This window comes from Stigmatopora nigra, chromosome 14, assembly GCF_051989575.1.
Source record: "Stigmatopora nigra isolate UIUO_SnigA chromosome 14, RoL_Snig_1.1, whole genome shotgun sequence".
In the NCBI taxonomy this organism is placed as follows: domain Eukaryota; kingdom Metazoa; phylum Chordata; class Actinopteri; order Syngnathiformes; family Syngnathidae; genus Stigmatopora; species Stigmatopora nigra.
This window is the reverse complement of record NC_135521.1, coordinates 4,310,176-4,322,500: the sequence shown is the minus strand read 5'-3', so window position 1 is coordinate 4,322,500 and position 12,325 is coordinate 4,310,176. Positions and strand designations below refer to the sequence as shown.

Here is a 12,325-nt window from a genome sequence, read left to right as displayed (position 1 = left end):
TAATGACACATTTAAGGATTTATTCAGTTGCGTATATATTCATTCTATTCTGATACTTCTGGTCCTCCATTCTCTTAAAGAAACTCATCATCTGGTTATACCAGAAATGCAATGTGCGGAACCAGTTTTGGTAATCGGTTCACGGATTTCAACACATAGTGGACACACTCTAACTCTGTTCCATCAGTTTATGACCTAAATTTGTTCCGGGACTGAGCGCATATGTCCATTTACTTGTAACTCAAATGAACGTTTCCCATAGAAATGAACTAAAAATAAATTAATTCGTTCCAACCATCTAAAAAAAAACACCCAAAAAAGGATATTGGATTGGAAAAACATTTGTATTTGTTCTAATTCGCCATCCATTAACAAAGTATTAAATAACTAGTGGTTTAATAGGACTAAAATGTGTTTAATAGTACTAAAATTAGACGTATTTTTAATTATTTCATGTAGCTTGTCAGACTTGGTTAGGTTGGCGGGCCGCTTTAAAGTCATTTTAGATATAATATTTAGATATTTTTTATATTTTTTATGAATGGATTAAAAGAACTGGATTAAAAACCCTGAATATTCCATTTTTATAGATCTAAAAAATGTTTATTTTAGCTTTTTTTAATATATATCTTTTTAGATTTTACAAAATGATTTTTGAAATAAAAACACAGAAAAAAATAATTAAAAAATTACAACTATTGATTTAAAATTGGGGAAAATCAGGAAATTTAATATACATCTATACTCTTCATTTTAATTTGATCTTAAAACTGAAATTCGGCCCTCATGATTTACTTTCTCGGGCCACACAAAATGATGTGCCGGGCCAGATTTGGCCCCCGGGCCACGACTTCGACACATGTGCACTAACCACTCGACTAACCACCGCTAAACTCTGAAGTGGACATATCTCAAATTCTTAACTTCACCTTGTTATTTTGACTATTCCTCACAAAAACATTTTTAAGTCAATATTGCCAAGTTGACTATATTAGTTTTTGAGCCATTATTAGTATTTTTATTTAGTAAACTGAACTTTAAATGTTAAATTGTGTGAACTTATCATAGCTTGCCTCCTGAGGCATAAAGAAATGTTTGTTCATTTTTTTTAAAGTGTCAGCAAAAGGAATGCAGTAATTCAGGGTCTCATTTGACCGGGGGGCCCCACTGCCATTGGGTTAGTCCCCCATTGTTCAGGTTGAAAATGTGGAAAAGCAGCACAAAGAAGGAAGTCAAATGTATTATTTTATTGTAGTATTGTATTTAAGTGCTTAATCCTGCTGCAATGTGCTGTATACATGTATAAGCAAGTTATATCCTATATATTTTATATGTTTGTTGTTTATTGTCTTGAAGTTATAAAAATGTGTAAGCTCATCTTGCATAGGAGGAAAGTCTGAACAGGTGAGTCCACTTTTAAGAGAATTCATTCATTCATTTTCTGTGCCGAATATCCTCACAAAGTTATTATTATTTTTTTTTTAAATATTCCAGCCAACAATGGGCACTAATTTTTAACCACTCTTCCACCAGGCTTCCACTTTTGAGATATTTTTGTGGTGATTTAAGTGTGGTAATTGGAAACGTTTGTGCATATTGCCACTGTATCAAAAAATTAAGAAGGAATCCAAATATGCAGGTGCTTTTGTATGATCTAACTTGCTTTTTTTGTTTTAAAATTCTACTATGTTGCTTTAACACATTTTGATTATTAATTTAAGACTTAATTGCAGTGTGCTGGCAGTGAACGCCACATATTTGAAATTTTTAACAGTCACATATAGTTGACTAACAACAGCTACCAATGCAAAAAATGCATAAGAGAAGCTAGCAAATAGTATTAATAGGCTATAAAAGATAAATGTCATATTTATCTTTTACAGACTTACTGTCTAATAACTGTTGCAGTGTAAGATTGAATTATTTCTCGGCACCACTTAGGTTTTATCCATCTAAGTTGGACTTAAGATGCAGTATCTCTGCGAACACTATTGGGGTCATCCCAAGGGTTAATTTTGAAGTCATTAGGTCGAATTTTCATAATACTGGTTTTCAGGGAATACCACCATCCTTTCCAGGTGTACCAAACCATACCATCATCTGTCATTGCACCGTAGTACCCATCTGAGTAGTACTTGCCGTTGAGATGAGCTGAGTGGCACCTGGGTATCAACAGATTAAAAATAAAGGTCAAAAGTCAAAGGAGATTTATATTAAATCATTGAATCCAATCATAATACAGGCAAATGAAGTCAATAGGTTTCAAAACCCTTTAGCATTCTTTTTTTTTTTTTGGAAAGCAACATTGAACTGACGTCCACAGCTGCCAATCTCTGCTATTTGACAACACAAATACAGTCATACCTCTACTTATGAATGCCTCTAGATATGAAATTTTCAGGTTACAAAAGATCCAAGTTATGAAATCCGCCAAAAAGTAAATGCATTTGCTTATCCATTCTTAAATTTTGTAAATGTTGTCTCATTTTTGTGTGCTTTTTCCACATCTTTCATGCAAAATTAGGACACTTTGCTCAATTTTAAAGGGTTTAGTTGGTAGTTGTGTGAAGACCGTGGAACAAATAAGAGAGTTTACATATCAAGTACAGCTCTACTTACGAAATTTTCAATTTACAAATTAAGTTTTGGAACAAATTAACTTCTGGAACCAATTAATTTCGTAAGTAGATGTACGACTGTACTTTCTGCAGGTATAAAGTACTTTGAAGTAATTGATTAGCCTACTTGTTGAACCACCAGCCGCCTTTATCTTCCCGTGCACAATTGCCTTCGTAATTGTCATTGTCCTTATCGTATGTGCTAAATGGTATGTTCTGATGACTGGCCCAATCTGACACACCAGCCTGGAATAATCCAGAGAGAGAATCTCCTGCTGTTCCAGTATATGCACCAAAAGTTAATCTATAGTGATCCTGCAAGGAGGAGAGTCAGGGTTGATGAGGGGAATAATGCATCTGCAACATTTTACCAGATTAACAGTAACAATGTAATCCTAATCTAATGTAGTCATAAAATACAATACCTTTTCATCTGAAACTTTAAAGTTTCTGTAGTCAGCATAGCGTTGGTTACCATCAAAGTCTTCCAGATAAATCCTTAGTGTGTAATTGCCTGAAACAAGTAGTAATGAAGAGAATACACATTTATTTAGTCAATTAGTCAGATGAAATTGAAAATGGTGGACAAGCGGGTAAAATTATATATAAATGGATGGAAACCTTAAATGAAATATTAAGTCTGATTTTCAGAGTTAAGTTTTAAAGGGGATTATTGTTCAAAATATACACAAAATATGATCAGGTATTACATCAAAAAACTCCTGCCTTCATAATGCAAAAAAAAAAAAAAATGATTTTACATAATACTAGTACATTGTTCAAGAAATATAGCAATTACAGTTAATGAGTTGTAAGTGAAGTTTCCACAATCTTAAATAAAAAATAATTATGAAAATTTTAATTAAATTATTGACGGTGGCACGATAGGAAGTTGTGAGCACGTAAATTGAACTGCAGAGTTTTGTAGATTTAAAAAAAAATAATGAAAATCATGGTGGACAAGAACCAATAGTGACACTTTTCACAGGTGACAGACAGTAAGGTGTGTTGACATTTTTTTTTAATATATTTTTGGCTGATAGGTCGTAACAATACGCTGAAAACCCAAGTTCTTTTATTATATTTTCTTTCCTGGATGATCGTCCATGAGTCCTTTCTTCTGTGATAAATTTGGCAAAAAGTTTAATGAACTCCTTTTCTATTGCGCATTACATTGCTACTGAAAAATATTGCACTTCACTTAAAAATATGAAAAAATACCAACCTTGTGCAGTGATAGAATGCAGGTTTTCATTCCCAAGCCAGAATTCTCCAAGATCTACGTCTACCATGTTTCCAAATCCATTTTTATAATCCACCCATGACCTAGATGAACAGTTAGATCATAAATGATCTTAGTTTGAATTTCTTTAACTCCTTCAATGAGACAAAACAGACAGACCTGTTAAAATTTTCAGCTCCATTGATCCTTCTTTGCATAACGGTCCAACCTCCTCCTTCATTCATATCACAGAAGACTTTAATTGGATTCATAGAAAATTGAGGTTTGATGTTATAATAACCACTGGCTTTAAAGCCAGATATGTAGAGTTGGGAACAGTCTGTCAATAATAAAATAGAAAATAATGATACATTTAAAAAAAGAGACATAGTTTACATATTCAATGAATAACTACAATTAAATCTATTTGAGGACATCTCAAACAATAAGAGGGAGGCTGATTGGTCTTTTAATGATATTTATAAACTCATTCAGTCAACTATAGTATAATAGATTGAATTAAACAAATATGTAGCTTTGCCAACTGACCTTTGTTGTTTGTTTTGAGGGTCTGGTTGACTTTAGTATTTTCCTCATTTTTAACTTGGTTAAAATGTCGTAGTCTTTGTAGAAGAAGCTGTTGTTTGTGAAATTGACTTTTTAGAAGCTTTTCCTGTTCCTTAAGCCTTGTCAATTCCTCATCACATTGGTCTGATGCCTGTGAAAATATGCAAAAATTGGTGGAAAGATTACAACGGACGGACGCACTCAATCAAAGAAAACTGATCGAAATTCTTCCACTTATAATGAAACAAACTCTCACTTAAAGTATATAAAGTGAATATATATCAAGCAAAACTTACACAAAATGAATGACAGCAAAGTAGAAAGAGCGTCAAATGAATACCAAGCCTTCGGAAAAGTACAACCATCTTCATCTGTGTTGTGAACAAAACATGAAGCCACAAAACCGACCTCTCAATTTTCAATTTTTTTGGTTCCCTAGCTCTTCCCAAAACTTTGAACATAACAAAGCTGGAGCCAAGACACTGATAAAATAACTGATTTTCTGCAAGTGATATAACCTTAAAAGTATGCGTGAAATATCAAGAACAGATGTACTATGTGCACGTATCAATTGTTACAACACTCCTGACAATATATTATTTTTGAAAAAGTTCAGAATAGAAAAAAAAAGACAAAATCAATTGTTGTTTTTTTTAAGATGGGTGCCTTTGTGTTAGTGAAACATGCTTAATTATTTACGGGACACTCATTTAACAAATTGGTTTAGTTCAATATCAGTATGTTATTTTAAAAAAAATCAAAATTTACTCTAGTCTTACTATTAGTAATTGAATTAAATGGTTTTATTGTCATTAAACAAGTATAATACGATTTTAAAGCCACAAAGTGCACAAAAACAACAATATTTTTTTTACTTAAGTGCTGAGTTCTTGTAGCAAGCGGAGGGCCGGGCAGTGGTTTCTGCTTGCAAATTTCAGCATTTTAATGAACTTTTTATGAAAAAAGGCGATGTAGTGAAGCCGTGATACTAGAAGCCACGTTAATTGAGGGATTACTGCAAATAGATCAATTATTTAAAAACACAAATAAAGCCTACGATTAGAATCCTATTACAAAAGAGAAATGTGACAGCAGTGGGGAAAAAAAAGGTCTTCAATATTTGTTGATACAGCTTCTTTCATCACTTTTTGGAGAAGGATACTTAAGAACAGTGTCAAATTGTTGTATCTTAGTGACAGTTACTCAGGTAACTTCGAGTGTTTCTTCATTTTGCTGATCCATTGCCAGCTTCCCCTAATAAATGAGAAGAATGCATTCTTCATTACATTCCAGAAAAAAACACTTCAAATTCAATACCATTACCACTACCATAGATTGCTGGTTTCTCCTGTTATATCTCAGGGTCATCAGGTTGTAAATCATCAGACTTCTTATAGAAATATTCTTGATCAGGGGGTCCAAACCTCTAAATTCAAACAGGCATCAAAATGAGACATCTAAAGCACAGGGGTCAAAGATAAGCGGCTCAATGCACCTTGTCAGGCCACATAAAGCTAATGAAAAGAATGATGGGGAGTCCGACAGCAAAAACATAGACGCCCCAGAGCCAGGGACGCTGTTGCGTGGCCAAGAAGAGACTTTCGATTAGGCTGATCTGCAAAAAAACGTGAATGCAGGACATGTAAACACACCCACATGCAAAAAGTATGGCGATATAAAGGTTTACCTGTTTTGCTGAAGACACCGCCGGTAACACACTGGCTACTATCAATACAATGCAAAGCTCCATCTGTGTTACACAGACAGACAGAGACAGGTCGTCTCTACCTTTTTATTTCGTTAGACGGCTGTTTCGCAGTACACGTTCAACTACTTCCTGGTTTCTTCCGTAAATGTGGTTGACCTTTGATCGTTAGTAGTCAACTTTCGTTGTGCTAAAAGCCATGCAAGTCTATATAGCTGGCTTTCTCAGCAGGGGAAAGAACGTTTGTCATGTGGTTTTAGGGTCTTTATTTTAATAGAGCCATTACCAAAGACAAAACTGAACATAATGAATATGTTTCTCTATTTGATTTAAATATTCATATTTCACCGATACATATGAACCTTTATAATAGTAATGAACCAAGTACAATGCTTACCATATTTTCCAGGCTATGAGTGACACTTTTTTTTCCTCATAGTTTGGATTGTGATCAATATGTGGATTTTTTTTTCTCTAACCACCAAAAGCTTGTTTTTTTAGGCTAGAAGTATCCAAAAAACTAAAATCTCATTATGCTTGTATAGTGACAATAAAAGCATTCAATTCAAATATCATGTGCCAATTTAGCCCTTTCTTCTGCATTTAAAGATTTTTACTTAAAAGTATATTTGTTCATGTTTTTTGGTTTCAAATAAAAAAAATTGCCACTTTTAGTCCTATGCAATTTACTATATGTACTTATTTCCTCTTCATTTTGCATTATTTGGCTGGTGCGACTTATAGTCTGAAAAATATTACTTACCTGGAAGTTGTTGTGGTTCTAGAAAGTTTGAAACTCAGTTTAATATGATAAACCTTTCTTTGAAATATGTTTTTTACAAGTAATAATAATGATATGCTGCACTAATACACAGCCAACTACATTCAAGATCAATTAATTGGATCACTTATTCTACACACTTATTTAGCTGCCATTACTTAAATTCAAACTCTAATAATCTGAGAACAAAAACTATTTACCCTAAGGAACACATTCACGCTAATGTTTCGCAACGTTAAATCACAATTGGCACAGAAAAAAAATTAAAACTCAACGTGGATACATCCCTAGACTCCATGTACTCAATTTCATTCTGGTCAGTCTACAAAGAATAAAAGCACAAAAAAAGAACAAGATAAAAAAAGAGTGAGCATGCAAATAACCCTAGGAATTTTAACTCCTACCCAAGAATTTGTCAGAGTCGAATATTTATTTGACTCCTCATTCCCCCGCCACAAGGGGTGCTGTCATAGCCGTCGGTATCGGACAGAAAACCGCTGCCCGTGGTTACCGAGGTGAAATTGTGCTCCAGAGCTGTCATTCGCTGTTTCATTCGAAGCTGAGCAGAGTTAAACTCACTCTGGAGGCGTGCCAAGCCCGTCTGAAAATGAAATAATATCGCGATGTTACTGGGGGCATGGGGGGTCACGTTACAAATATAGCAACAACTTGACTTATGGGCCTTGAAATCTCTCTGTTGACCATTCACAAAACACTAATAGTCTTACTGTGAGGCAACTAAAATGAATGGAGGTGTTGATCGGATTATGTGAAGATCGTAGTTGCACTGGTCACATCACAGGTGTCAAAGTGGCAGCCCGGGGGCCAAATTTGGCCCGCCGCATCAGTTTGTGTGGCCCGGGAAAGTAAATCATGAGTGCCTACTTTCAGTTTTAGAATCAAATTCAAATGAAGAATATAGATGTATATTACATTTCCTGATTTTCCCCCTTTTAATTCAACAATTGTCATTTTTTAATCCATTTTTTCTGTGTTCTTAGTTCAAAAATCATTTTGTAAAATCTAAAAATGTATTTAAAAAAAAGCTCAAATAAACATTGTTTTAAATCTATTCAAAAATGAATATTCAGGGTTTTTAATCCAGTTCTTTTAATCCATTTATTTAAAAAAAAAAATCTAAATATTATATCTAAAATGGTCCGGCCCACGTGAAATCGAGTTGACGTTAAAGTGGCCCGCGAACCAACCAATTCTTTGATGAAGACTGACCTGTAGTCGATCCATGCCAGTCTCTAACTTCTCGACCTTCTGCTCCAACTCTTCCCCAGCAGACACATTGACTTCTTCCAAAAGCCCCTCCTTCAGCAAGATATCCCGACCCCTCTGCTCGAGTTGGGCCCTGGCGTGAGGAAACTCCTGTAGCGCATCCATCAGGTCTTGTTTGGAAAGACAGAAAAGATCCGAATATCCAAGACTGCGAATATTGGCCGTCCGTCTGTTGCCCATCTTGCTGCCGCTGATATTTAGAATGCTTATTTCTCCAAAGCAGCTACCCGCTGTGAGGACAGCGAGCTGGGTGTCTCCATCTTCTCCCACCACGGCGAGGCGACCATCTTTGATTATATACATTTCCTTCCCCACATCGCCCTTGGAAAAAGGAATTTTCACAATGACATTTTAAACTTTAAACTTAGACTTTTAAACATTTTAACCATTTATAACACACCTTTCTACAGATGTAGTCTCCTGGACTGAAAACTTGTGGTCGAAGCTTAAGTACCAACTCTACCAAAAGACCGGCTTCACAGTCTTGGAAAATACGCACCTGCAATGGGAGTATACAGAATGGATGGAGTAACTTATTTTTTAACCTGGGTCTAACCCGGTCTGATGGTTGTCCGTCTCGTGGTGAGAGAAAGGTTGGGGACCACTGCTCTAGACCACGAGGCCACAATGGGCCACATTATATCACCACTAAACCAGGACAGATTTCCCCAAATTAAATAGTTTATAAAAAATACAAAATATTAAACTCCGGTGTGTTGTAATGGAAGTTAATCTTATTATTGAAACACTTTCAGTCAAATACTTGAAATAGCTCTTCTGATAACCTTCGCATTTCGTATCATTGGGTGAAATGTACATTTAATACGTACTTTATCTTTATTTCCGGAGGATATTTTTAAAAGTGTTGAAAATTGTTTAGTTTAGTTTCTACAACTATGCCATAAGGTTTATCCAATCATGATGCAGAACTTGGATTTTGAGACAGAAAAAAAAAAGTTATGCCGCTCGTATACTAGCACAAACAAGTGTTTCATAAGTGATGGACTACAACATTTTTGCATTTTCCTAAGACAAAATCTTTACCTTTTTCAGTGTGTCCAGATGAACATTGATTGCAATCTCCGCTCTTAGTTTACTGGGTAAACTCCTTAGCACCTCCTGTTCATCGATTGTCTTCTTATTGGTCCAGAGGTAGTCAAACCACCGCATGACACGTTGTTCTAAAACCTTGTTGACATGCCTAAAATGCATGTAATGTTTCAAGGAATCCACACGAGTCTGAAAGCCTGCTCTTGTAGCATTCATATTGGAGATCATAGCTCCAATATTCCCAACAATGGAGGCAAAAATGAGAATTCCTACCTGGAAGAGAAAACAAGTCACTGAACTTCCAACTCTCCAACCACAAATCCCATCATCACTGTTATAATGACACGATTACAACTTAAAGACTAATAACGCACCAGAAAATCAAATATAAGAAAGAGATACTCCTCATCTCGCACAGGTGGTGGCGTCTCTCCAATGGTCGTCAGCGTCAAAGTGGACCAGTACAAGCAGTATATATAACTTCTAGTCAGGGAGGCAAACTCTGGATCCGAGATGTTGGGATAAACCCAAGAGTCCGATCCCAGTCCCAGAATTTTTGAGAAGCTGTAGTATCCACATGCATTCCAGTGGATGATCACCAGAATATACACAACAAGTTTACAGATACGGAAGGTATTGGGGTATCCTGTTCTTGTTTCTGTACGTTCGAGGAACTCAAAAAGCCGTGGTAGACGCAGCAGACGGTTGAATCGAAGAAGGGGCGTGTGACCGACTCCAAAAGTGAAATATAATAGATCAGTGGGAAGTATGGAGCAGATGTCAAGCTTACACTGTAAGGTTCGAATGTAAGCTTCCCGCAAACGGTGGCCATCTTTCACCATCAGTCCTTGCTCCAAGAAACCTTTAGAAATGGAAAAAAAATTGGATGGAACGAGCCAGTTGAAATTTCTCGCTCCTGTCATCTTTCGTAATCAGTGCCTTTGAATCTACGTGATTTCATTTGAATTTTAAATGTCGATTACCTGTGTGGAGACGGACAACTATGTCGAGGATGTAGACTCCGTCGCAAATGTAGTCCAAGACTAGCCAAAGTAAAACATTCCTCATCTGTAGCTCATCAAAACAGGCCCTACAAAATCAGATAAAGCCACCACACATATTGTTACGACAAACAATACTGAATCAATGACTTACTTAGCGCAAAAGTGTCAGACTCAGGTTGCTTCGCGGGCCACTTTAACGTCACCTTGATTTCATGAGGGGCCGAACTATTTGAGATAAAATATTTAGATATTTTTTTATGAATGGATTAAAAGAACTGGATAAAAAGTCCTGAATATTCCGTTTTTTATAAATCTAAAAGAAGTGTTTTATCTGAGGGTTTTTTTCTTAAGAGAAAATCTTTTCATCGATTTCAAAAGGAAACCAAATTATGTTCCATATTAAAGTGGAAAACAGAAAATATTTTTATATATTTTGATATTTTACAAAAAAGATATTTGAACTAAAAACACAAAGATAGGAGGAAAATAAGGAAATATGATATACATCTATATCTATCATCTTAATTTGATCCTAAAACAGAAAGTCGGCTCTCATGGTTTACTTTCCCGGGCTGCACAAAATGATGCGGCGGGCCAGACTTGGCCCCTGGGCCGATACTTTGACACCAGTGACTTAGCGACTGTTGACATGTTTTATTCTCGTCATAAGAAAATTCGGAGACGCTTGTTATTAGACAAGAAGTGCAAAAGCCAGTTGAAAAAGTCCAACCTGACAACCAATATAGTCCAGTTATAAAATGCCGCAGGACCAATCACCATCAACCAATGGTAATATACATCATCTGCCGGGGATAAAACGACATTGTTACACTTCCTCCTGAAATAGAGAATAAGGAAGAATGAACTGATTGCTGGGTTTAATTCGATACAGTAATGACGATATGGCTTTGTTTTTCTTACTTTTTTTGTCTGCGTCTCTTTTCAATATCTGCATCAGAGCCATTTTGGCTTTGACTGTAGCGACTGGGTGGGGCGTTTGCGTCCATGTTGGCCGGGCCCCGGAAACGCTCCAAAAAAGAATCGGGTCGATCTGTTTCCTCGGACACGCTCTTCTGAGCCCATTCTCTTAGGGTCATCACCATATTCACAATCCTAAAATCCCAAATTGATAAACACAAAATATATTCAAGAAATATCTTCATCAATGTTGTTGAAAATCAATGACGTCTACCTGGACAGAGCACCTCGGCCATGGAGGGAATTCTGGGAATTGCCACCTCTCCGCTCCACATCAGCCATTCTCTGTAGTTCCGAAGAAGATTCGTCACACATCGACTGCCCTCTGAGAATTTAATGTATACAGTGTTAAAATTGCAGGGTATTTTCTTTTTAAAAGGGTTAACAGGTGCACTTTGTGTTTATACCTGCTAAGCGGGCTGTCAACATGATCACTCTCCTCCTCTTCCCATGTTTTCACTGATAACCTATGAGAATCGTGGCCTGGATGTGGCATACTGGACACAAATCCAATGTTGGTTACATTTCATCCATGTAGTTAGTCATCATCATTCAATCGGTTAAATATGAAAGTAGCAAGTCATTCAGTAGCACTCATTGCAAAAAAAATGCTGACTATATATCTTTTTACATGATGTAAGGACACATATGAAGGATGACAACACACCTGGTAGATTTCATGATATCCGAGTGTTCAGCTGATGAAGAAATCATCCATCCGTCGTCGATATTTTCTATGTGGACGCAGGCAGCTCTGATCATGAAATGGTGAACAAGTGTGACAGCTCCTTGATCACATGACACAAAATCATTGTTTCAAATGCAAATACTGTGCATGTGTTTCTTTTTACTCATTTGAATGCAAAAGCATCGTTTGAAGTGGCCCCTGAACCACAAGTGTGTCTCTTGTCTCCTGATTCCAGAAGGATGGATCAGTATACGCTTAAATAATATGGCCATTTCCACAACACCTAAAAAGGACACAGTGGAATTTAGTAAGCAAGTCACAGCATTGAACTCTTAACGTACTCAACACAAAAAAAAATCTATTTAATAAGATTAATTCATTTATTTTTTGTGACACTTATCTGAAAAAATTCCACGGGGTGCTGA

General features: G+C 36.1%; 2 protein-coding genes across 3 annotated transcripts; both read right to left on the bottom strand.

The window, feature by feature from the left end:
* Positions 1-718: 718 nt before the first annotated feature.
* fgl1 (fibrinogen-like 1) lies at positions 719-5,045 on the bottom strand. Its single transcript, XM_077733410.1, has 7 exons — positions 4,704-5,045; positions 4,390-4,558; positions 4,021-4,180; positions 3,844-3,944; positions 3,044-3,132; positions 2,746-2,933; positions 719-2,162 (listed from the first exon to the last, which is right to left on the bottom strand). Exons 1-7 carry the CDS (start codon positions 4,866-4,868, stop codon positions 1,964-1,966), a joined length of 1,071 nt encoding a protein of 356 aa, XP_077589536.1. The 5' UTR covers positions 4,869-5,045; the 3' UTR covers positions 719-1,963.
* Positions 5,046-5,064: 19 nt separating this feature from the next.
* On the bottom strand, positions 5,065-12,185 carry LOC144207768 (cyclic nucleotide-gated channel alpha-2-like). Of its 2 annotated transcripts, XR_013328782.1 has the most exons (15): positions 11,880-12,185; positions 11,620-11,709; positions 11,427-11,537; positions 11,156-11,347; positions 10,965-11,072; positions 10,214-10,320; positions 9,605-10,092; positions 9,225-9,503; positions 8,581-8,679; positions 8,124-8,501; positions 7,298-7,494; positions 6,095-6,157; positions 5,903-6,022; positions 5,737-5,833; positions 5,065-5,661 (listed from the first exon to the last, which is right to left on the bottom strand). XR_013328782.1 is itself a non-coding variant. In XM_077733409.1 (11 exons), the coding sequence occupies exons 1-11, from the start codon at positions 11,972-11,974 to the stop codon at positions 7,309-7,311; spliced, it is 2,133 nt and encodes a 710-aa protein (XP_077589535.1). In that variant the 5' UTR covers positions 11,975-12,185; the 3' UTR covers positions 6,698-7,308. The 2 variants fall into 2 exon arrangements, 1 of the variants encoding a protein (XP_077589535.1); XM_077733409.1 differs by lacking the exons at positions 5,065-5,661; positions 5,737-5,833; positions 5,903-6,022; positions 6,095-6,157 and having other exon boundaries at positions 6,698-7,494.
* Between the last annotated feature and the right edge of the window lie 140 nt (positions 12,186-12,325).

Excerpts from the sequence above, each read along its gene's own strand:
- LOC144207768 (XM_077733409.1), bottom strand. The coding sequence starts at position 11,974 with ATGATCAGAGCTGCCTGCGTCCACATAGAAAATATCGACGACGGATGG. Across the intron at positions 9,504-9,604 it reads TTCTTATATTTGATTTTCTG|GTAGGAATTCTCATTTTTGC; the intron begins GTGCGTTATTAG and ends TTTCTCTTCCAG. Across the intron at positions 7,495-8,123 it reads CTGGCATGGATCGACTACAG|ACGGGCTTGGCACGCCTCCA; the intron begins GTCAGTCTTCAT and ends TTTCATTTTCAG.
- fgl1 (XM_077733410.1), bottom strand. The coding sequence starts at position 4,868 with ATGTTCAAAGTTTTGGGAAGAGCTAGGGAACCAAAAAAATTGAAAATT. Across the intron at positions 3,945-4,020 it reads GGAGCTGAAAATTTTAACAG|GTCATGGGTGGATTATAAAA; the intron begins GTCTGTCTGTTT and ends CTGTTCATCTAG. Across the intron at positions 2,934-3,043 it reads TTAAAGTTTCAGATGAAAAG|GATCACTATAGATTAACTTT; the intron begins GTATTGTATTTT and ends TCCTCCTTGCAG.